General features: G+C 45.7%; 1 protein-coding gene across 5 annotated transcripts in view; it reads right to left on the bottom strand.

The window, feature by feature from the left end:
- PTPN3 (protein tyrosine phosphatase non-receptor type 3) overlaps positions 1–23,182 on the bottom strand; it is a 134,253-nt gene extending 111,071 nt beyond the window's left edge. For 2 of the 5 annotated variants that reach the window (XM_057723740.1, XM_057723741.1), the window contains exon 1: positions 22,987–23,179. In XM_057723740.1, the coding sequence (XP_057579723.1) occupies positions 22,987–23,035 (49 nt within the window). In that variant the 5' untranslated portion in view covers positions 23,036–23,179. Of the gene's footprint in view, positions 1–6,740; positions 6,892–22,986 lie in introns of those variants that run through there. The other 3 variants (XR_009051479.1, XM_057723747.1, XM_057723744.1) reach the window with 3 other exon arrangements.
- Positions 23,183–24,469: the final 1,287 nt, after the last annotated feature.

The following is a 24,469-nucleotide window of genomic DNA, read 5'->3' as shown; positions in this document are numbered from 1 at the left end:
TATATTATTGACTCCCTCTAAATTTTGCTAACGAAGCTCAGAGCATAGGTTACTTGGCAAGTCAAAGCTGTAACTAGGACCAGGGTGTGACAATGTATAGCTTGCTTGAAAGAAACATCTATAGGTCAAGAACTCTTCCTCCTATTTTGGAAATGCATGTGGCTGAGGGGATGGAACAGAAAAGAAGAGCTTTGGATGAGGATGAAAGAGAAGGAAAAAGTCCTTTCAGTGACCTTCAGATTAAGAGTGATGCTTTCCTGACACAGCCGGTAACAAAATGACCAGAGAAAGAAGACGGGGAGCTTCAACCACCCAGGCCTCGACTGCGTTGCATTCAGGAAAATTTGGTCATCTGAAACCTCTCCTAGCTTGGCTGACCATTTCATCCCTGAGACGGTGGAAACCTGATCTGGGCCCGGGAGAAAAGCTCCCACCCACCCCCTGGTGACATTTCAAGAATGGGGGACGCTGTTCAGCCTGCCCCGTGCTCTGGTGACCTTCTAGTGTTGCATGGATGACACATCACAGGATTTCCTCAACTGCGCCCTGGCGTCCTGCTAGGATGTCTTTCTCATTTTTTCCATGGTACACACAGTCACTGCATCACAGCCCAAACAGACTGTCCAGCGATGCCTCTGTAAACATGAGTCACACGTGAAGTTAAAGAAATCTGTGTTCGGTCAGAGACAGCAGAGCTCCTAAGGCATATCATCTTTGCATACCAGCTATGGGTTAATGAGAGTCGTATGATTTCCTGCCAAGATGCCTGAGTAGTGCTTGGAGATTGACTTCATGTGGCAGCCACCAAAGCTGACACAGATACTGCTCTCCTTCCAGGGTGAAGTTCTCCGGCTACTGTATGAGAAAACATTATTCTGTCTCCATTGTTTTCACCTGTGAGCTTCTCTCAGTTTGGTCTTAGATGCCACCACCTTGTCCAGCCTTGGTCATCCCAGCCCAAGCCCAAGCACAACCTTTTTCTTGTTTCCCCTTGAAGAATGAAGGCCACCCACATCAACCTCCTGAAATGACTCGTTCTCCCATCTCTGCTTGTTGAAATCCTACCCATGCTTTAAGATCCATCTCACCAGCTACCTCTTCCTGGATTATCCTAACTTGTTATGAGATCTCTAACTTCTGTACCCCAGGAGTCATCTCATTTTGACTTGCATTTAGCTAGAAACATTCATGTCCCTTTGGAAGGCTCTTGGAAAATCCCCTGAATGGGGCTAGAGATCTTCCTAATGCCATGTGGGCTGTGACTGTAATTTCTAAGCAAGGTATGCAAAGGCTATGAGCCCCTTCTCAAAAAATCACTTGCCTTTCTGCAGTGAGTAGGAAGAGTTATATTGTATCTAAAGTCCTTCCAGAATTTCTTCCAGAATTTTGCATGCAAGCTTGATAATTGACCAATAGAGAGACAGAAAAGAGACACAGATTGATATAGATAGGTAGATAAGGGAGCAATGTGATCCGTGGTGTCCCAGATAAGGTATAACTAATTAGTGATTATATATCACTATGATGCAGTTTCTACGTGAAACAACTCAAGGAGTTAGGACATCACCCATGCCTCCTCACAGCTGTGTGTCACCTGATTGTGCTGGCAGAGGGTCTACAGGTCAAGGACACACCCCTTTGTTGTCTGCCTGGGTTGCTGAGCTAGTTAATTCCATGAGCTCCATCTTTAGACATCAGAACCAGGAATAACAGAGTGAGTAAAATGCAACATAGAAATTACCAGGTAATAGAGTGTGGGGGCGCTAAATCCCACTTAGTGTCTCATGGTTTCAATCCCATTGTGATGTAGAATCATAAACAGTCTCAATTGTGGGCAGCTGGCCAATTTGGTCAGCATTCATGATGCTATTTCATCCTCCTGCTGTAGGATGGATGCCTTGAGGGCAGCCTTCATCTCTCTCTCAGTCTTGTCTAGTCTGAGTAACCAGCTTTCTCTGACTGCATAGGCAGACTCAGGGGCCCCTCCTTCTCCATTTAGATTCCTCTACATTCACGCTGAACACATTATATACAATTGAGCAAGTCTGCTACCCCAAATGTGAACTCTGACATCATTTCTTCTTATGCGGGAAGCCTAAAGAGAACCAGGAACCTACCAAGAGTGTGATGCGAGAGAAAACTAATTGAAATTGGATTGCCTTATTGATACGCTCAAATCAGGCCAAGGCCCTTGACTTCCTAAGGCCAGTGTATTATTTTCCATTACACTTGGTTCAGTGGCATTAAAAAAATGTGCATAATACCAGTACGTATTTCAAATGCCAGCTTACAGGAGGGAACAATTTCCCAACAGTGTTATCTAGTTTCTTCTCAAGTTCCCTGGGTTGAGGTCAGTCTTTGTAGTTAATATTGGGTTCCTGACCCAAACACAGCCTGTGCCAGTTATGAAATCAGTTTTCCACGGTTTGGATAAAGAGGTGACCGTGGGAACATGTACCGCTCTGTCTCCAGCTTTGGTGGAGTCACTGAAAACCCAACCCAGCCTAGCTGTCCTGTGCCCCTACATGGAATTGGGGATAGACAAGGACTGTCCAGCGGGAGGAAATGGACCCATTCTGCAAAGCCAGCCTTGGCATATGGAGCAAGGGAAAGTATCCTTCCCATTCAGGAAGAAAAATTTCTCTTTAGCTGTTTATTAAGCAACACCGAAGTAATCTTTAAAGCTGTGCTTTATAAGGAAAAAATATGCACCTAATCTATTTAAAGAAAAAAATCCAAATGCAGGTAAAGACTGATGAACAGAAATGGGTTATTTTAGCACTGTTGATAACTGCTAAAAGTATGAAATAAGAAACTGAATGAATATATAGTAGTTATGTCCCATTGATTATTATATATTTAACTCAAAATTATTTTACATGGGAAATTGCGAGTGATATAGTTTAGGCGAAGACATAAAGGTATATTCACAGCATGACTTCATAAGGAAAAATATTTATGCACATAAAAAATTTGAAAGTTTACTAAAAAGTTAAGAGTAATTATCTAGAAATAGATACATTTTTAAAATAGAAATAGATTAGGTGGCTATAAACAACAGACATTTATTTCTTACAGTTCTGGAGGCTGGGAAGTCCAAGATCAAGGTTCTGGCAGTTTGGGTGTCAGGTAAGCATGTGTTTCCTGTTTCACAGACAGCCTTGCGTGGAGGAGGGGTGAAGGAGCTCTCTGGGGCCTCTTTTATTACAAGGGTGCTAACCCCCTTCATGGGGCTCTACCTTCGTGACATAATCACCTCCCCAAGACCCACCTCCAAATACCATCACATTGAGGATTAGGTTTCACATACACATTTTGTAGGGAACATAAACATTCAGTCCAGAGCAACTGGTGATTTTCATTTTCTTCTTCATATTTTTCAAAACTTCTACGACATTCATATAGCACTTCAGAAATATGAAGAAAATATTTTAAAAAATCTGCATAACCAGTAGCAAATACAAATTTGCTCCCAGCTAATTGTATAGGAGGATATTTTTATATCAGGGTGACTACAGCACCAACCACGGGAGTTTCATGACTCTTCTATGGGAGGTTTAACCAGGGGGCCCAAGATGTCCATCAAATCCTTCTCATCTGCTTTACCCCAGCCCTGCCAGCATCCTGCCAAGCCCTAGAATCCCCATGAGTTGGGACGCCCATGAGTCATGGAAGTGCCTAGAAAGATCAGTTGGGTTCCTTTGCATAGAAATGTAAACTGGAGAACACAAGGAAAGAAGTGAGAAGGCACACAGAGAGATCCCAAGATGAAGAGACAGCTAGACAGGGACTTCCCTTGTGGTGCAGTGGTTAGGACACCACGCTTTTACCACCGTGGGCCCGGGTTCAGTCCCTGGTCAGGGAACTAAGTTCTTGCAAGGTGCATGGTGTGGCCAAAAAAATTAATAAAAAATAAAAGAGAGGCAGCCAGAGAAACTGTGGTCAAGTGTTACTCTAATGACCCCCAAAGAAGTGACTTCCTGGTGTCCTACACCTGTGTAGTCCCCTCCCACACTGAAGCTGAGCCAAAGTGACTTGATGTAGCTAATGGGACATCAGCAAACAGGTCACAAGTAGATATTTAATAGGCACTTGCCACTGGGGCGGGCCCTCACGGAACCCTGGACCACCATGCCATTACCATTAAGAAGCCCAGGATAAAGGGCTCCATGGAGAGAGGTCCCTTCAGGCCAGATTTGTCTCAGCTGAGCCCAAGGACGACCTGTCAAAGAACCGCCCAACCAACACATTGAATCATGAGAAATTTTTTTTAAAGCTCCCCATCATTTTCAGCCACTAAGTCTTGAGAGTGGTTTGTTACCAACCAGAGAGAACTGGGGCAGCCACAGAGAGAAGTCCTGCTGCTAAGGCCTCTGCCTCGTGTCCTTTCTTTTCCAAACTGCTTTTATCCCTGGCTCATCCGGGCTGGTTGGGTGTCTGTGCTGGGATCCTTTGAGATTTCCATCTTCATATTGGCCCCTATAGTCATGGAGCTGCCGTGCATTATGCTAAGGCGGGGGTTGTCAAACCCCAGCATGCAGAGAGCTGGGTCAAAATGTGAGTGTCTTTAGGGGAAGGATGTGGTGGGTCTTGCTTACCATCACACCCCCAGGCCTGGAATGGTGTCTGTCACATAGTAAGAGAGAGCCATAAGTAAATGAACATGCACATCTTGGGAGCTTGTTGAAAATAGAAATTCCAGGGCCCCACCTCTGGAGACTCTGATTTGATAGATCTGGGTTGGATCCAGGAAACTGCGTGGTAATTAAGCCACCTGAATGATGCTGAGACAGGTGGCCTGTGGAGCACATTTTCACCATCAAGGCCTCAACTTATCCTTGCAACCAAAAGAGGCCAAATGACCTTTCTTCTAGCCGACTGTAAATCAGAATCACCTAGGGAGTGAAAAGTCTTGGGTGAATCCAGTGCAACTGGTCCAAAGTGCATTTGGAAACCACTGGCCCAAGCAAGACAGTTCTCTGAAAGTCATTTGACAGCTAAACACACTTTTCTCATTCCCGAGAGCAGAGAAGACACGCTTCTTTAGTTAGACATTCTCACGCTAATCTTTAAGGCTTTTTGAAGAACAGTTTTCATGATTATTGTGAGAAGTATTTGTTAGGGACTCCTTCTAAGTCTAGTGGTCTCATCTGTCAGTCAGATGTTGGGAACACCTGCATCTCAAATGCCGTGCAGGCTGGATGAGGTCAGATGTTTGATGGCATTTTGAAAACACTATGCACATGACTCATAAGCCTTTGACCATGCATGGTTATGTCACGCAGGGGATTAGAATATTTTATCTAATGTTGTGAGAGTCAGCCTTCAATAAAAAAATCTAAGTTCTTTGTTTAAAAAAAGATTTTATCTACTTTTAGATAATCAATCAGGATTTATTATGAGTTTTATCTTGTTCTCCTAAGGAAGGGAAAGCCAGACCTCTGGGACCCCTATGTAAAATGTTTCAGGGACAGGGAATCCTGGCTACATCCCTAATTCCTTCTCCTGGGGGTCAAAGCCGTGCACCGAGTCCTGCATCACCTTGGCCTCTCCTCCCCCTGGCCCCTCTCCTCCGCTTCCTCCTGCCCTCAAGTGTCAGCCCTTCCAAAATACTCATGCAGTCTGCTGGTGCACCTCTATCACTAGCCCTGACCCGCGTTACGCTCTGTATCTGGAATGTTCTTTGTTATTGTCCCTCCTCATCCACCTGGACATTTCCCGAACCTTTGGTGTCTATCACTATCTTCTACTCTCTGGTCAGACAGAATCAACCAACCTCTGTTTTGAACGCCCACTGGACATTTATCCAGGCTCCTGTACCTCTTGGTCGGGCTTAGCTTAAGCCCAGAAGTCTCTGCCCTTCCCCCACACCGAGGGCAGGGGCTTTTCCATATTAATCCGCTTGTCTCTGGCCCTGAACACAGTGCCTGGCGTAGAGAAGGGACTAATAAATATCTTGATGTTATGAAAGCCAGGGGCTGTCTTTGGTGGGGTTTAAAGTTCTAGAGAAGGAAAGGCGCTCATGCCTGGCAGTGGCGGTGTCTCTCTCTGAATCTGGTCTCCTGCTGCTGTCCTCGGCCCTCTTCTCCTCTATACGGAGACTTATGAAAACCAGACAACCCACCACAAGCTGCTTTGCCTGATCTTTAGCTGCTGGGGGTATCCAGCAAGTTTAGAAGAGTTTGCCTACGTGGGTATCATATGTAAATGTAATACTTGATATAAATGAATACGTTAAGATATTCATGAGAAATCTCTTCTGAAGGCCGGTTCTGCATTTTTGGTGTCTGCTAGATACCTGCAGCTGGATCTCCCCAAAGCACTTCAAACTCAACACGTCCCAAACGAATAGGTCTACTCCATCCCACAGGCCTGCTCCTTATCCACTGACCATCTGCCCACGGCCTGGGCCTCCAGCCCCAACACCTCCCTGTCTTGTCATCTAAGAAAATGACATGTTCTCTCCTTTCTACCCCCACAATAGTTCGCACATCCCTCCCAGTCACCACCTTCCACTCCAGGACCTCCTTATCTCTCACCAGGGTTCCTATAAATAGCCTCCCAGTCGGTCTCCAGCTTCCCCTCAGTTTTTCCTTGGAATCTGATAACAGGTTAATCTTGCTTAAGTGCAGGTTTGAACAAGTTACTCCTCTGCTCACCAGCTTCCAAAGGCTCCCCAGGGCCTACCCACTGAATAAAGTCCAAGCTCCTTATTCAGCACCTGCGCGTCTTTAACAAACCTGTCTAATCACTCGCCGTCTCTCGGGAAGTGAGAATGTGAGGAGAAGGCAGGACGAGGCATCGTTCATTCAGCAAATATTGATCCGCACCAACTCTCTGCCACGCACTCTTCTAGGTTCTGGGACTACAATGAAGTCCTTGACTTTATGGAGCTTATATGTCAGAAGGCAAAAAACGAAGCCATTAATATCTGTTTTGAAGATGACTTCTATCCTGAAAAATGAGTGTGGTAGGTTGTATAGATTGCATTGGCCTCCATCCTTCCCTCCTCCCTGCAGCCAAGCTTTTTGTCACGTGACCCGGACGTTCATTACACTCAAAGTATCTGGACTTCTCCCTGCTGAACTTTGGGCTGGGCCCTGTGGCTTGCTTGGGCCAATGGGATGTTAGCAGACGCGATGCCATCAGAGGCTTGCAGCAGGCTGGTGTGGTCAAGCTGGTTCTTCTTGAACTTCTGCTTCTGTCGTAAAAAGACAGCCCCAGGTAGACTGGTCCCAGAAAAATGAGAAAAATGTGAAGTACAACCAAATTTCAAATCAGTTGTCGTTGTTTTAAGACACTGAGTTTTGGGGGGTTGGTTTATTGTACGGCATTACTAGGGCAAAGGCTGACTGATCCAAGGAACTTTAATTCTAACCTCCATGAGGTCTACTTGACATCCCTGCCTTGGAAGCACTGTTTCCAGAAGGACTGGGCTGCTGCTAGGGTGTTCTCATATTTCCTTACTTTCACACAAGAAACCCTTCTCTGCAGGAAGTATCTTAATCTAGCCCTTTCATCAGTATCTAAGAAACCCGAATATGTCTTTTCCTTGCAATCTGAAAAAGACTAAGACATTGTCTCCCCTCCTATCATGAGGTTCTTGGGGTGGAGAGATTTTTTTTTTTAATTATTTGTTTTGGCTGCGTTGAGTCTTCATTGCTGCTCATGGGCTTTCTCTAGTTGCGGGGAGTAGGGGCTACTCTTCGTTGTGGTGCGTGGGCTTGTCATTGCAGTGTCTTCTCTTTTTGCAGAGTAAGGGCTCTAGGCACTCAGGCTTCAGTAGTTACAGCACCCGGGCTGAGTAGTTGTGGTGCATGGGCTTAGTTGCTCCGCGGCATGTGGGATCTTCCCAGATCAGGGATTGAACCCGTGTCCCCTGCACTGGGAGGCGGATTCTTAACCACTGCGCCACCAGGGACGTCTGAGAAATTGTTCCTGATTGCTCTGCTGGCACAGAGCCTGGTGTAGTGCATGGTACACTCCACTGGTTGTGGAACCAGATGAAACGCCTATCAAATTAGTGGATTTAATGAAGCAGTCTGCCCTAGGTCTTCTCTTGGAAGATCTTTTTCTGTGTGAGAGACTATTATCCATGCAGTTCATCTGTCTATCTTCCCATCTACCCACTCGTGGGGGCTGGAAGGCACTCTGTCAAGCACTGGGATATAAAGGCAAATTAGGTGTGACTGATCCTTGTCCTCATAGATATTGCAGACTCATAAAAGAAACAAATAGACTATTCCCAGGGGGTGAGACAAACTCTATCAGAAATGAGAGCAAGATACGGAGAGAGTACAGTCTGGTGGGTCAGAGAAGACTTCAAGGGTAAGACGACACTTCAGATGATAGGCAGGGAGGAACTGACCAGGTATAGGAGGGGGAGAATATTCTGGGGAGAAGGTGTGAAAGTGCATGAACTTAAAATCTGTGATGAGGGTATGAGGGTGTGTGGGGCAGGGAGGGGGTGGGAAGTGGTGGGAAAGGAGGTAGAAACTCAGGCCTGGCCAGATGCAGGAGGCTTGTGTGCTACGGTAGGGAGTCTGGACTAGGTCCCAAGGGCACTGGGGAGCAAGGGTGTGACATGTTTGGATTTTGCATATTTTAAAGACCCCCTCTGGCAACAATGCCTTGGAAAGGGACAAAGAAGCTTGTTAGGTCATTGCAGTGATAACGTGGGGAGATGTAGATGACCTGGAGTGATGGCAGAAACCTAGAGAAGGGGAGGGGTGGGAGGGTTAGGAGGCTGAACGGAGGGACCTGGTGACTGGGGGCAGGGATGCAGGGAGGGAGGTGTAGCAAAGGACTCCCAGGTTTCTGCTGGGAGCCTTGGGGTGGGGGGTGGGGATAGAAGATGAGTCTCCTTACGGCCGTGTGGGTCAGGAGGACTGCGGGGCCTCCAAGTGTATGTTTCATAGGCAGCTATACACCCAAACTCAGAAGAGGGATGTGTCTGGGTGTCATGTGTGTGATGGTGGTTTGTTTTTTGGCCCGGTGCTTGAACTGATGCTTGCAGAAGCACTGAGGAGTCATTCCCACATGGTAGACAGGTTTTGGAAGCCCCGGAAGAATCCCTGCATGGGGTGAAAGACATTATCCTAGGATAGTCAGGTGGGAAAATCCTGGTTCACCTTTATGTTGCCAGAACCTTCCACGGGGCTCAGACATTAGCACGCGCTCAGGAGTGCTGGATGAATGCTGGAATAAATGAGGTCCCCTGGTCCTTGGGAAGTCATAGGTGGAGAACCAACATCATTAGGCCCCATACCTGGGGGGATTCTGTAGGTTCAGATTCTGAATTGACCACGTTCAGATTTCCCATAATTCCACACTTTCCAGAGGTCCCCAGGTGATTTCTAGAATCACTTTGGGAACTTCGTGAGAATGCAGACTCCAGGGCCCCAGAGATAGCTATTTTAATTTAGCAGCTCTGGGCAGGAACCTAGGAATCTGCTTCTGAAACACTCTTCTGAGGTTGTTCTGATGCTGATGCAATGTGGACGATCCTTTGGGAAAAACCGCTTGTGCTGGATATTCCCCACTTCCCCGTCCAGATCTGCTCTCAATTTTCATTCACTCTTTTCTGTGCCCAGGGAAGCTGCCTTCTGGGGCCTGCACCACCTGGACTCCTTTGGTCTCTGGCTTCCATTTGAGTTCAACCAATGGGGGGCCGCAGCGGGAGATGGGTGGGAGGAGCGCGGGTGGGCACTGATTCCCCCTCTACCCCAAGCTGCGTTTGGCAGGGGCTGTGTCCTCAGCTCCTGCCAGGCAGCTCTTCTCTGCCAGCTGCAGCTCTCGCCAAGCTCTGCTCCAGCTCCCTCGCTTCACCCCTTCAGGCCTAGGGGTAGTCCTTCCCCCAGCACCTCGTCTCTAGGTGCTTCACCATCTTGATTTCCTTTAACCTGACCCAGACCTCTAAATATTTTGTTCATTACATGCTCTTCAGTCACCTCTTTGAGTGTGCCCTCTGCTTCCTGCCAAGACAGGAAAACAAAAACATTGACTGGAAAGAGTCAGGAATTCTGGGCCCAGTTCGGTTCAGTTCAGTTCAATTCAGCAAACGTTTACCGAGTGAGGTCCTCTAAGTCTGGCTCTGTGCCAGGCGCTGAGGGTACAGAAGTGACTCAGACACACTGGTCCTCTGAGTCCGGCTCTGTGCCAGGAGCTGAGGGTACAGAAGTGACTCAGACACACTACCTGCCTGCAGAGAGCTCGCTGCATAATGGGAGGTAGAGCCTCAGAAGACAGGGTGATGATGTTGTAACTCAGGATCACACTGGAAGTGGAGGGGGGCCCACTATGCCAGGAGTGGCAGGCAACAGAGACTTCCCAGAGGAGGTGACACGTGGAATTTGGGCAGGCAGGGAAAGGATGAGAAAGGACAATTTAGGCAGAGATAGAATCATGAAGATGTGAACGGCTGTGTCTGGGGTGGCTGCCTGGAGGAGGAATGGAGGCTGGGGTCTTCATGCCCTGTCTGCTGGAAGACAGAGGGATGCCTCAGTCTTGAGAAGTGGGCTGCTCCCCTGGGACGTGTGCTAGTCAGGGTGCCCCTGCCTCCAGGTGATCTCTGTGGGCTGGGGGGAGGGGGCCTTCCACCCTTTCCCAAGTGCCATGATTTGGGCTCCTTTCCTTTTAGAGCAGGTTTAATTCACCAGCCTATCAAGGCTCCCCTGCCTCCCTCAGAGGGGTATCTGGGAAAAAAGAGGGAGACTGAGTGGAGTATTGGGCCTGGGGTCTAGAGGTTAAGATGAAAGAAAAGCTGTGGCTTGTGTGTACAACAGACCTCCCTGATTCTACAAACTATCTCCATTGACTTTAAAGGAAGATGAGTCTGGCAAACTCTTATTCATCCTTCAAAAGCCAACTGAGATTTCACCTCCTCCAGGAAGACTTCCTGGAACCCCCTAACAGGTGCTCCTTCTCTTGTGTTCATTACAGTCTCTGGTAATTTGTATGATCACCCGCGTACATAGCCCACTTGACTACTGATGGCTTTGACTGATTTGTCTTTCTCTCTAGGACCACGCACTGGGCCTAGGGCATAGTAGGGCATCAGAAAATATTTGTTGAATTGACTGAAAAGGAATTCTTGCTGCACTAGGCGAAGTAATAATAATAGTGATATTATCAGCCTTTAAGGAATGAGGAAACTAGCCCAGGGCGGTGGAGGGACTTGCTCAGATCACACAGCCCATAAACAGGGCAGAATGGGGACTCGAAACCAAACAAGCCTGTTGATTCCAAGGGTTGGAGGATACACAGCTGGACACTGCAGCCCCACGGGCACAGCAGGAGTGGCTGCCCAGTGCTGCCCAGTGCTGCCCAGCCAGGAGATTGAGACTAAGAGCTCACAGTGATGGAGCAATTGCTCCTCGCCAGGGATTGTTCAGAGCACTTTATTTGCATTGACTCAACCCTGACAACAGCTTCGTGTGGTACGTGTGTGATCGTGGCCCGATTTGACAGTTTAGGATCCAGAGACTGGACGTGGTTAAGAAATGTACCCAGGGTCACATCAGGAAGAAGGCAGAGCTTACAGTTAAACCCAGACTTATTCCAGAGCCTGTGCGTGCTCTGAACCTAGGGAACGCGGCACTAGCTTCAGATTTAGGAAGAAAGGGAAAACATTCATGTATATTATATTTGTAAGAGGTTTATAAACTGAAATATGCCTCTACACCATGGCCAAAAAAAAAGAAAAAAAAGAAGAATATTCCTAGAAGCATCCTTAAATCGTATAAATTGTGAGTTTTGGAAAATTTAGAGTATCATAGAATAAATTGCATGGGCCTGGTGGAATGGGCTTGTTGTGCTACTGAGCAGCTGTGTGATCCTGGGCACATCTCTTCCCCTCTCTGGAATTCATCTGTTTCCACAGCTTCTTCCAGAGCCATCATCCAAGTGTTTCCTTTTGGATTGCAAAGTCCACGGCAGTTTGTATCAAGCATAGTCTTTTAGCGCCCTCTACTGTCCAGTTGCAGTGCTGTCAGCGGTGTGGGTTGTTCGATTGGAAGAAGAATCCGCCGATGCTTGGGACAGATGGTGAGAAATGAAGGGCAGCCACAAGAGAAGTCCATGACATAAAGCAAAATCCAGTCCTGTTCCACCCCATCAAAGACTTAGAAGTCCTGCTGATCCTGCCCGCACACTTTCAGTTGTTTGCGACGTGTGTTTTCCTGAGCGCACGTTCAGGTAGAACCTCTACAGCCACACACAGTACCACTTCTATTTTCACAGCATCACCTTGTATGGTAATTGCCTGTTGACACATCTTTCCTTTTAAGCGTGAGGCCTGGGGCTCCTCACCCTTATTTTCTCTCTCTGCCCCATGAGAGAGTGCAGGACACACAGGCCCTCAACTCCGGTTTACTGCATAAACAATGAACGGAGAAAGGAAGGAAGGAATGAAGGAAGGAGAGAGCCCCCAGGGAGGAGGTTGGGGTGGGAAGAGCAGGAAGCACGGGAAGTTCTGAATTAGAATGAGTGAGCCCTCAGGTTCCGCAAGGGTCCCCACTGATCACACACTGCCCTGGCATCTTTTCAAAATCGGAGTGGGGAAGGGATTTCATGAAGGGGACAGATGGAGGGCTTTTGGGGTGCTGCTGGGTACATGGTGTGCTCGTCTTGGGGAAATGCATTGAGCTGTACACGAAGATGCCCTTAAACTCTGTGCATATATCGATGTGTATATTGTACTTTGATAAAAAGCTTATGTAAAGGGACTTCCCTGGTGGTCCAGTGGTTAAGACGCCTGGCTTCCACTGCAGGGGGCACAGGTTCGATCCCTAGTGGGGGATGTTCTGCATGCCATGGGGTGTGGCCAAAAAAAGAAAAAAGCTTATGTAAATCTAATTTGAGAGAGAGGTGGATATGTCTCCTTATGCCTTGTTCCAGAGGTAGAGGCAGGCTGCTGAGTTTCTTGCAAAGAGCTCTCTCCACGTGCTGTCAGAGCATCTAGCTTCCAATCACCCAGCTCTAGGAAAACCCATGCCCTGTGGTCAGACCCATTGGACGTTATCGGTATTTGACACTCTTGCTCACTCCCTCTTTCTTGAGAGACTTCCATCCCTTGGCTTCCAGGACTTGATGTTTTTGCTCTGTTTGGCTACAGCTTCATCTCCTTTGCAGGCCTCCCTTCCAAGAACATTCCTTGAAGTTCCCAAGGGTTCTGTGCTAGGCCTGCCCTGTTTCTAACTCTGCAGATCCTCCCTGGATGATCTCATCCCCTCTCACTGCAACCCTGTGCGGACGATTCACAAATACGTATCTGGAGCCCATCTCTCTCTCCTGAGCTGTGGACCGCTTATCCAACTGCTTCTTTGACATCTCTGCTTGAACACCTCGCTGGTAACTCCCCGCAACATGGATGGAGTCCGTTTCTCTCTGCACCCCTATCCCAGACCACGCTCCGCCCTGTGTGTACCTTATTTCAGTGAATGGCTCCCCCCCTACCTGGGGGTTGGACTTAATTCCCTGTGGGAGATGACATGATTGTTCAGCAGATCCTCACTCTTCCTTCCTTTCCGTCTTGGAGCAGAGTATGCTTTCACACCTCATTCACTTTGGGCTTGTCCCTGGGTCTTGTTTTGAACAAAGGAATGACCGCGTGGCCGTTCCTAATAGAGACTCCGGTGGCGCTGTTCCGGGGGCCACCTGTGTTCCGGCTCCACCTCCACCCCGGTGCTCCTCCCATCTGTCACGAGGAGAGCAGGCCCCAGATAGCTGCTGCTCCTTCAGCCTGGGTGCCTGAATGGCAGACATGTGGGACAGACCTGAGCTTGACCTAGAGCCTGAGGGGAGCCCAACTGAGTTAGATTGAGCCCAGCTGACCCACAGGCCCATGTGCAAGAAATAAATGTTTGTTCCTGTAAGCCACTAAGATTTCTATACGTTTCCAACTCCTCACTCCCCGCACTCAGCCACATTCTACCTCCTACCTCTGTCTTGAGGCATCTAGTGCTACCATTTCCCACTGCCGTGCCCTAGTCCAGGCTTTTCTCATCTCTTGCTTGGACTCTTGTAAGTCTTTTTACTACTTTCCTCACATCCCACCTTGTCCCCTTTAGTCCAATCTCCACACCGTAGCAAAAGTGATCTTGCTAAAATCCAGGTCAGTTCCACCCCTTCTTTACGAGTTCCGAGGGCTTGCCATCGCCTTTAGGAAACTGTCCACGTCCATGACACTCAAGGCCCTCGACCCTCTGGACCCTGCCATCTCCCCCTCTCCTCACTCACCCCTTCTCCTTCTTGCTCTGCCTACGTGTACCTCTTGCAGCTTCATGAAAGCCCCACACTCTTTCTTGCCCTGGGCCTTGGCCATGCATGCCTTCCCCTCCGCCTGGACCACAGCCCACTTCCCCTGCCCACCTGCACGTGGATCCCACCTCATCCTTGAGGGTGAGATTTCCTTTGGGGAGTCTCCCCTGATTCCCATCAGTCTGGATGAGATCCAGTTGCTATCTGCTCCCTCAGCACCCTGAGATTTTCCTACCCAAACACGTATCAAGCTATTTTCCCACTTTAATTTGCTTGTCTTTTCCACTAGACTTGAGCTCCCACAAATGCAGGGACCATGTCTGAATTGTTCATCCTTGCATTCCTAGTGTTTAAAAAGGTGCCTATGGTCATTCTTCGAGTTCAAATATTTTTTGTTGAGTAAATATTATGGAAAATAATATGAAAGGGCTAAAGCAGTCCAAGAGGGAAACAAAAACCATAGAAGGGACTCAGAGAATATCTAGTCTCAATCTTTCATTGTACAGATGGGGAAATTGAGGCTCAGAGAGGGGTTGACTAGACCAAGGACCTGGAGGCTTTCAGAGGCAGAGCTGAAATTAGAAGATTCTGATGGAACTGTCTGGCCTCTATTTGTTGTCTGATCTGAGGAATTTAAATGATTTAATTTCGGTTTTTAGGACCTGCAATATTAGCATCACCTGGGAGTTTGTTAGATTAGGCCCTAGACCTACTGAATCAGAATCTTCATTTTAACAAGATCTCCAGGTGCTTTGTAGATACAATAAAGCCTTAGAGACACTGGTTTCCGTGACCAGGAGGACAGCTAACCTGGCTTAAAGTTCACTTCAATTCATGCAGGAAAGCCAGCTGGTACAGTGGGGAAGAAAACCCAGTCAAAATGTGGTGGTATTCAGTGCATGCTGTAGACGAAAGGCCAAATGTGTGGGCCCCTCACCTTCCAACGCTCCAGATAGTTTGGGAGTCCAGGACCTGACCCAGTGGGGGACTAATGGTTCAACTTCAGGTGAGGTGAACGATGGGGACTTGCATAAAGGGAAAGTCCCAGAAGCCCAGCTGACCAGCAAGCCTGTTGCTGCAAATTTCCAACTTTCGTACCTATAAGATCTAAAAATATGTTTTATAAATGTTTATTTATTTATACAAGTAATTCTCCCCACGCTGCTTGAAGTGGTTGTGAAGGTGGTGTACTCCTACGCTGCTAGTGACATTGTCACGTGCTGCAGCCTGTTTGGTAAACACTACACTATGCAGCAACAATTACAACATTGTTGACCTCCCTGGACCAAGTAATACCATTCACAGGAAATAATCCTAAGGAGAGAATTCAACAGAAGTGAAAATCTGTGTGCCTGAAGATGTTTGCTACAGCTCACGTGGAAAATACTGAATAAAAAGGGAATGATTAAGCAAATTATGATATGGTATCTTCGCGACCATTTAAATTTAATGGTTAAATAGCTCCTATGTCTTACTTCATCTGCTTGGGGTACCAGTGGTGGTTAAGAGCCTGGTCTCTGGGTTTTCAGCTCTGACTCTACCATTTACTGTGTGGTCTTGGGCAAGTTTACTTAACGGCTTTATGCCTCAGCTTCCTCGTCTGTAAAATGGGGATTATAACAATACCTACTTCATAAGATTGTTGTGAGGATGGAATGATTTAATTTAATTAATTAAAATGCCTGGAATAGTGCCTCTCTATAAATTTGTATCACTATTATTTTTAAGAGTCAAATTAAATGGCCTGAAACTCTCACTCCCCCTAACATAGGAATGCTTTTCTTCCATCCTCAGGGTCTGACCTCTTGTGGTAAGTCCAAGGCCCCCAGGGATGTTCCCTCAGTCCTCCCTGGAGTCAGCCTGATTTTCCAGCCTCATGGAGAGAAAACAAGAGAATTTGCTCAGTTGGCCTCTTCATTCCATTCTTTGTGGCCCTTGTTGCTGTTACGGTGTTGCTATTGAAACAGGTGATTCAGGGGATGCCTTGAATGCTTCCTCAGAATTATGCCTGATTGTGGTCATACAGGCCTTTAGTACACACACACACACATGCATACACACAGCCACTCCCCCAGTGCTCCTGAGTCCTTGTTGCTGAGGCTGAATGAGGTCCTTTCCTTCTTCTCCCACCCCCTTGGTCTGTTTACATTTAGTGCCCGAGAATGGCATTCTTTTCAGTAGATGGTCCTACTTGCTCTGATGACACTAGTAGCTACCATTAATTGAAAGCCAGAAGTGTGCCTGCCAGGTATTTTGCAGCTGTAGCTTTACAAACATCAGTCTTCAGAATGAAACTGTGAGGTAGGTACCATTATTCCTATCTTACAGCTAGAACCTCTGAAGTTCAAGCATGTTTACAGGGTTTGCTGGAGACCCACAGTTTGTAAGTGAAAAATCTGAGATTTTAACCCAGGTTTGTCTAACTCCAAAGCTCACACTCAGAACCACTACCCTAAACTGCCTCCGTATGTAGGGATATAAGCAAGAAGATTATAAGTGGTAACCAAAAAAGTAAAAGGAAAATTGCATCACCACAGTGCCTAGAGTTGTGCAAAAATATGTGTGTGTGGACGAAGCATTGAGAATATTTGCTGTGCAAGGGCCATAGGATTAGGTATGATTTTTTCCTTTTAAGTAATTTCCTTTAGTGACAGTTGTTATATAACTTTTACAGTTTGAAAAAAAGCTCCCTTCCATCTGCAAATGACTGCCTTTAGCCCAACAGTTCTCAGCCTTGATTGATCATGAGAACTACCTGGAGGGGCTTTTGAAAGCGACCCAATGGAGAACAGTATGGTGGTTCCGTGAAAAACTAAAAATAGAATTACCATATGACCCAGCAATCCCACTACTGGGCGTATACTCAGAGAACACCATAATTCAAAAAGACACATGCACCCCAGTGTTCATTGCAGCACTGTTTACGATAGCCAGGACATGGAAGCAACCTAAATGCCCATCAACAGATGAATCAATAAAGATGTGGTATATATGTACAATGGAATATTACTCAGCTGTAAAAAGGAATGAAATTGGGACATTTGTAGAGACATAGATGGACCTAGAGACTGTCATACAGAGTGAAGTAAGTCAAAAAGAGAAAAATATTGTATATTAATGTATATATGCGGAATATAGAAAAATGGTACAGATCAACTGGTTTGCAAGGCAGAAATAGAGACACATGTAGAGAACAAACATATGGACACCAAGTAGGGAAAGCGAAGAGGGGGATGTTGGGGTGGGATGAACTGGGAGATTGGGATTGCCATATATACATTACTAGTAAGAAAAAAAAATCAAATTGTACACTTTAAACATATACAGTTTATTGTATATCAATTATATCCCAATAAAAGTTCTTAAAGGTGAAAAAAAACAAAAAACAAAAAAGACCCCCAATGCCCAGGCTCACCATTGATGAAGTGATCCAGAATCCCTGGGACTTGAATCCAGGCAGCAGTATTTTAAGAGAGTCCTCCCATTGGTTTTGTGTGCAACTAAGATCGAGGAACAGCTTCATGGAGAAGCTTCACCTCCCACTCTCCTTCCAGAGACTCTAGCTGCCCCATATTCTTTGACCTCATGCTAATTAACTCCAGCTTTTCCCTTGGTGCCCAGGAAAAAGCTAGCAATATGACTTTCCCCCACCACAACCCCTTGTGTAGATGGGCACCAAGAAGGATCTTTCTTTGTGTGATGGAAATATTCTGTATCTTGATTGTGGTGGTGGTGGTGGTTAGATGACTGTTTACATTTGCCAAAACATTAAACTAGACTTAAAATTGGTGAATTTTATCATATGTAAATTATACCTCATTAAGCCGGTGTTTAGAAAGGTATGAATACTGGAAAGGAAGAAATAGATCATGATTTACTCACATAAATTAATATCCATATTGTGACTGATTAATTCTACTTCCTTGTGAATTAATTCTCTCTCTCGACATTGGTGCTTTTCTTCTCTAGTCCTGATTTTCCTCAAATCTTTGGTGATTCTTGACTGCCTTCTCTTCTTTGACTTTAGAAAAGTCTTACTAAGGTTGTAGGTATGGTCCGCGTCCCCGCCTCCCATCATGGTCGGGGAGATAGGCTCAGTGCTGGTGCTTGTCCCCCGGTATGGAGGTTCCTTCTCCTCCATCCCTTGAGTTTTCTAGGAAGTTGGGGCCTGGGAATCACACTCAGTGTTTCCACCTGGGAGAGATGCTGCTGTCTGTCTCTTGTTATAGGTGAAGGAAGGGGAAGGGCTATGAGGTCCAGCTGCTTCTCAACATGGTTCTCAATTATGGTCTTTGAACCAGCAGCCTCAGCATCATGTGGGAACGTATTAGAAATGCGAATTCTCAGGCCCTGTCCCAGGCCAACTAAATCAGAAACTCTGGGGTAGGGTTCAGTCTATACTTCAACCTGCCCACCCCCCCAAGTGGTATGATGCCTACTCAAGGCTGAGAACCACTGTCTTGAAGAGTACCCCAGTTAATTTGCTGGGCAATCGCTCTTTCTCTTCTTTGACCCCGTTTCACAGCAGGCACTCTTGCAAGTATTTTAAGCTGAGGTTTCTTTCTTCCTGTTTCTCCTTCAGTCCAAGTCCAACTGCTTTCTATCATTACCTTGATCTTAACCCTGATCACAGTGAAAGGGATCTGGGAAGAGTAGACTAGGTGTTTTGGAATCAAAAGGACCTCACCCCAAATCTGCCAGCTTCTGCCACTGCTAGTTGGGTGGTTTGGGGCAAGTTCTGCCTCTTTGAGCTTTAGGGTTTGTTTTTTTGTTTGTTTGTTTTGTTTATTTGTTTGGTTTTGAATCTTTAAAATGGCGATAATAATACTTACCTTAAGATGTGGTTGTGGGAATGACAGATAATGTGTATATATGTCTGGCTCTTGGAAGCTGGGAGCCCTAATTATTAATTATGCTGTGTTAGACTTGGTTGTCACCCAGTACATCTCCTCTACTTGACCTCTAGCCTATGAGCATCTCCAGGGGCCAGTGTAGCACATCTTCATCTCTGAATCTCAACACTTGGTCCCAAGCCTGGTCAATGGTAGGACCTCTGTAGCCGTTTGTTGAGTGAATGATTTGGAAGGTGGAAAAACATTCCCGGCACATGGGTATGAAGTCGTGAGTCTGAGGGTTCATGTGAAATACATTCTTGCTCTTGGAATGTATTTCTTTCCACATATGGATGCCAAAGGATGTCCAACTTTTCCTCTCTCTTCTTCACTACTGCTGGTTTTTATTTACTTGCCAAGTGAAACTGATCCTGCATCCCAGAGGGAATTTTGGAAGCGGTTTCAGTGCAGGCGAAAACCAGGTGCTTGAATGGTTTTATTGCTGAAAGTCTTGAGTCTGGGAAACCTCTCAGTCCTGGGGTTTCCCTAAGACAAGCTGAAGTAAGTTATGAAAGATAAGAATGAAAAACAAGGGGAAGCTGACTGGCAGGTACACTGACTACAAGATAGACATCTTTTGAATTTCCAACTTTGTCAAAGTTTTGATAGATTCTCTACGGTTCTGTTAGGTTACATTGAAATTGGTACTTAGGTGAGTGTGGAGCCGATCAGATTTTTTGTTCTGGTTCCAGTCAAAGTTTTATTCTCTATGCAAAGTAATACCATTGGCAACTTTAAAAAAAGTTACAGTGTGAAGTATTTCTTGACACGCTAAAGTGGCCAATGTTGAGATGAAGGAGATACAGGTATTAATTTGGGGTCATAGTTCCTTTTATAAGCCTATTTTTGGACTGCAGTTTGCTGTCATCAACACCAAATTTTCTTCCTTGATGAAGTGTTCGCTCAAAGACAAGTCTTTATGAGTAATCATCAGAGAAAGAGCAAGCAGGTTAATTTTATTTTGAAAACTCTGTTGGGTGCCAAGGCTGGTAGGATGTGCAAAAATATAGGCTTGAATTGTCTCAAAAATGGATTTTAAAAGAATTGTGGCTAATATTTTTCATCCCAGTGACTATGTCTGAGTTTGAGTTTAGTGGAAGATGGTTATGATTACTTAACAGAAACATGATCAGGCAGGTGTTTTATATCCCGGCACATTCTTTACACTCCCTCACCGGGCCAGCAGACTCCGGGTGTCTAGTTTCCACGGCTCCAGACCCTCCCGAGTGTTGTCAGCCCTCCACTGACAACGTCCAGTTTGAAACACAAATCCGAGCACGTCATCCTCCTGCTTAAAAATCCTCGCTAGCTATCCTGCTTCTCCCAGGATAAAGTCCGAAGACATCCCAGGATAAAGTCCGAAGACATCCCAGGCGTGTGTGAGCTGATCCTCCATGGAGCCTATAAGCTCGCTTCCTGGCTCTTTCGCAGCCTTTTTAGAACCCTCCACTTATTCACATAACAAAAAATTAGCCGTTTCAACTTCGTCAGTGGCATTTAGTACACTTACGACATTGTGCAACCATCACTATGATCCAGTTTCAGAATATTTTCATCACCCCCGAAGGAAACCATGTGCACATTAAGCAGTTACCCCCTATTGCCCCTCCCTCAGCCCCTGGCAACCACCAACCTGCTTTCTGTCTCCCTGGACTTGTGTGTTCTGGGTATTCCCTATGTCTGGACTATTGTATAGAATCACATAGTATATGACCTTTGTGTCTAGTTTCTTTTATATAATACAGTATTTTTGAGGTTCACGTGCGTGGTGACAGTACTGTATGAGAAATTCATGCCTTTCTATGTTTGAATCATATTCTATCGTATGGATATAGCACAACATCTGATGATAGATATTTGGATTGTTTTAATTTTTTTAGCTATGGTGATGTGTTTGTGTATTTGCTTGAGTCCCTGTTTTCAATTCTTTTGGGTATATACCTGGGCGTGGAATTGCTGGGTCATATAGTATTTCTACGTTTAGTGTTTCGAGGAATTGGCAGACTTTTCTTCCCTTTTCTCTCATGTTTCTGTAATACAATATATTCAAGAGAATTTCTATTGTAGTACAATTATAAGGTAACTTTAATTATACAGGCCATATACGTATCTGAGGGTAGGGGCTGGTTTGTATTCATCTGTGAGTCTCCAGTAGCTGGTACAGGGCTGCACAGAGAAGGTACTCAATAAATGTTTATAGAATTGGATTGACTGTAGAGGGATGATATGCAGTTTTGTCCTTGAGGAAGATGTGGTATATGTGGTGAGGCTGTGAATATGAGTGATGGGCTAAGTGGAGTCAGGGGGTGGGTGAGGGGAAGAAGACCCTCCCAACTCCTTTGCAAAGGGAAAAGAAGACCATGGTGATAGAACTAGTTATCCACAGACCCGGCTTCTATTTCTGGTTTGCCTTTAACTAACTCATAATTTTCTGAGAAGTTCAGTTTTCCTCTTTGTCAAATGAAAAGATTGAATATTTCAGTGATATTCCATTTGGGGGCTTGTTTTAAGCAATGGGAAATTTTTTTTCATACGAACTCACTGGTGGAAGCCCAGTATGCCTTTGGGCGGGGCGAGGGCAGAGTGCAGAGCAGGGCACAGACCAGAATGCAGGGCAGCCCCTATCCCTGCAGCCCCAAGACCTTGGCAGCACCCTGAGACCCAAGGTCCACGCACATTCAGTAGCTCTGAGAGACCTCTGTTCTATAAAGATCAAGGAAGCATTAATGTACACAAGTACATATTATTCTGCAAAAAAAGGAATTTTTTTTCTCCAAGCAATCGAGGGGAACTTAAGGATTGAAATAGCAACTTCAAAGGGAAAAGAACAAAAGATCTTGATGAAAAATTACAGTGAGTAGCACTTTTGGTTAAAAAAGGAGTCCCCAACCTCCTTCTGACCTCTTCATACTTAAAAAGAAAAGATGTTGCAGGTTGACTTCACAGAACAGAATTGTCAAACCTTTGTACTCTCCTAACTGAATGGATTCCTGCACTATGAGAGCATTTCCTCTGCAAACGTCCTGCCTGGTACCACAGAGGAACGTGTCGCTGGGCAAGCCTGGTCTGGTCCTTACTTTCTGGGTTTCCTTTTTTTTTTTCTCTCTCTCTCCTGGCAAAATGTCTTGAAAACATGACACTTACACTCCACCCTCACGTTATCTCCTCTCTCTAGTTCTTTGCTTTTGAACTAGCCTTCAACATCGTGAGGGGTAGGTAGCTGCGGCGCCCAGCCTACTTCCTGGCATGCCTGTGGCATCGGCAGGCCATCGCCTGTCTCTCCACCGGGATCATTGGTGACGCCTGGCTTGCTTTGGTCTTGTTCGATTTTTTATCTCCGCTGAAGCTCATTTGTAGGCAGCACTTCTGAAATTGTACTGCCTGAACTTCAAAATCTCTTCTGTGTATTCAGGTTGAGGCACAGAAGTCGCTCAGGCACTGAGACCGAAGTTGGTGTACATGAATATCTGAATTTGCTCCTGATCATGTTCTTACGGTGAATGTTCCTACTTGCTGTCATAGAAGCATAGATCGAGCAGAGTAACCATAAACGGTATCCACGCGCCACTATTAACCCTCTTGTTCTTTTTTTTTTTTTTTTTTTTTTGCCAGGGTCTTCTGAAAATTCTACAACTTCTTTTAAAACAGATTTTTCTGGACAACAATTGACCCTTTGGGTGGTAAAGCCCTATTCTGAAAATAGAAAGGAAATTCAGTTTCAACGACCCTCTGATTTTACTTGCTTAAAAGTTGCTTTCACTCCAAAATGGGCATGAACGTAAACACTGCAATATGTTCACCATTCCCTGAAATGCTTTTAAAAAAGGGAACTTACGGTTTTCCAGAGGATGCTCTCCTGACATTAATTCCTCTTGCTCCACCATGACGCGGCGGGAATAATGGAGGATTGGCTGCTGTAATCCTTTAACTGGCACTTCAGAAATGATGTGGAAGAGCTAACGTCTGTCTTGTAAACCCCAGAACTTGTCTCAGAAATCTTGCCTCGATCAGCTTCCAAAGTGTAATGAATATGATGATTTTCCTCCGGGGAAACCTGTGAAACAGGTCTTTGAGCTCCATGGGATGTGTCAGAGTTTTAATTGATTCTTTACCATGTCTCTGCACCCCATAATAGCAGTGCTAAGCACGGAACGTGTTTTACAGGAATAGTCACCTAGAGCTTAATTTGTTGTTGCGTAGTAGACAAGACTATTTCCCAATGAAATTAAATCTGTTTCGTGCCCTGAGAGTTTCTTCCTGATGAACTGTGCTGTGATGATTATTGAGAGTGCAAACCTTGATAGCCTCCAAATAGCACTGATGCAATTCCTGGGAAAACTTACTCCCTGTTCCTTGCCAGTTCTAGAAAAACATTTTGGTTGAGAAGAGAGGTGTCACAGAACTCTGTTCCTTGAGTTCATTTTCTTTTCTCTTGCCTCTTGGATCACAAGACAGGGGTGATCCACACACCCTTATTACAAGCCATATAAAGCACCTCACATAAGTTATTTCGTTTTGTCCTCATGGTAACACTGCAAAGAGGGCAGGCAAGTATCATTATGCCCATTTTACAGATAAGAAAACTGAGTCCCAAATAGCCTTGCAACTCACTCAAGGAACCAATGATAATAAGCACTGAGCAAGGACTAGAAAGCAGATACTCTTTTTAGTAATTCCATCCTCCTTGGACAGTAGCCAAGACTGCTACCTAGAGCTTACAGTAGTGGAATTTCTGCCCTCCAACACAATTCATTTGTTTATTCAATCAAGAAACACTTGTAGTGAGTATGAATTTGGGGCCTCAAAATTCAGATCTGCAAAACGAAGGTAGATTTATTCTTATGTAACTTCAAGTAAATTCTCTCTTGGGCCCTCATTCCTCCTGGTGGCAGAAACTTGTCAATTCTAGATTTTCTCTGCCAGCTCAGGGATTTTCCCCTCCTCCGTTTGTTTGTTTCTGTAGTTGTATGTAAGTTCAGGCCATTGGAAGGGGTGTGTGTGTGTGTGTGTGTGTGTGTGTGTGTGTGTGTGTGTGTGTTATGGAGAATGTAGAGGCATATGGCCTTTTGGGGTCTTCTTACTCTGATTGCTGTTGAAGTGTGTGGCCCATCTCACCCTTCCAGCATTTGGTAAATACTAGCATTTATTGCTATGTGATTTTTTAAAAATTAATTAATTAATTTTATTGTCTGTGTTGGGTCTTTTTTGCTGTGTGCGGGCTTTCTTTTGTTGCTGTGAGTTGGGGCTACTCTTTGTTATGGTGTGCGGTCTCCTCATTGCCGTGGCTTCTCTTGTTGCGGAACACGGGCTCTAGGAGC

The sequence above is a fragment of the Hippopotamus amphibius genome, chromosome 2 (genome assembly GCF_030028045.1).
Source record: "Hippopotamus amphibius kiboko isolate mHipAmp2 chromosome 2, mHipAmp2.hap2, whole genome shotgun sequence".
Classification (NCBI taxonomy): Eukaryota; Metazoa; Chordata; class Mammalia; order Artiodactyla; family Hippopotamidae; genus Hippopotamus; species Hippopotamus amphibius.
This window is presented reverse-complemented; position numbering and strand designations above follow the sequence as displayed.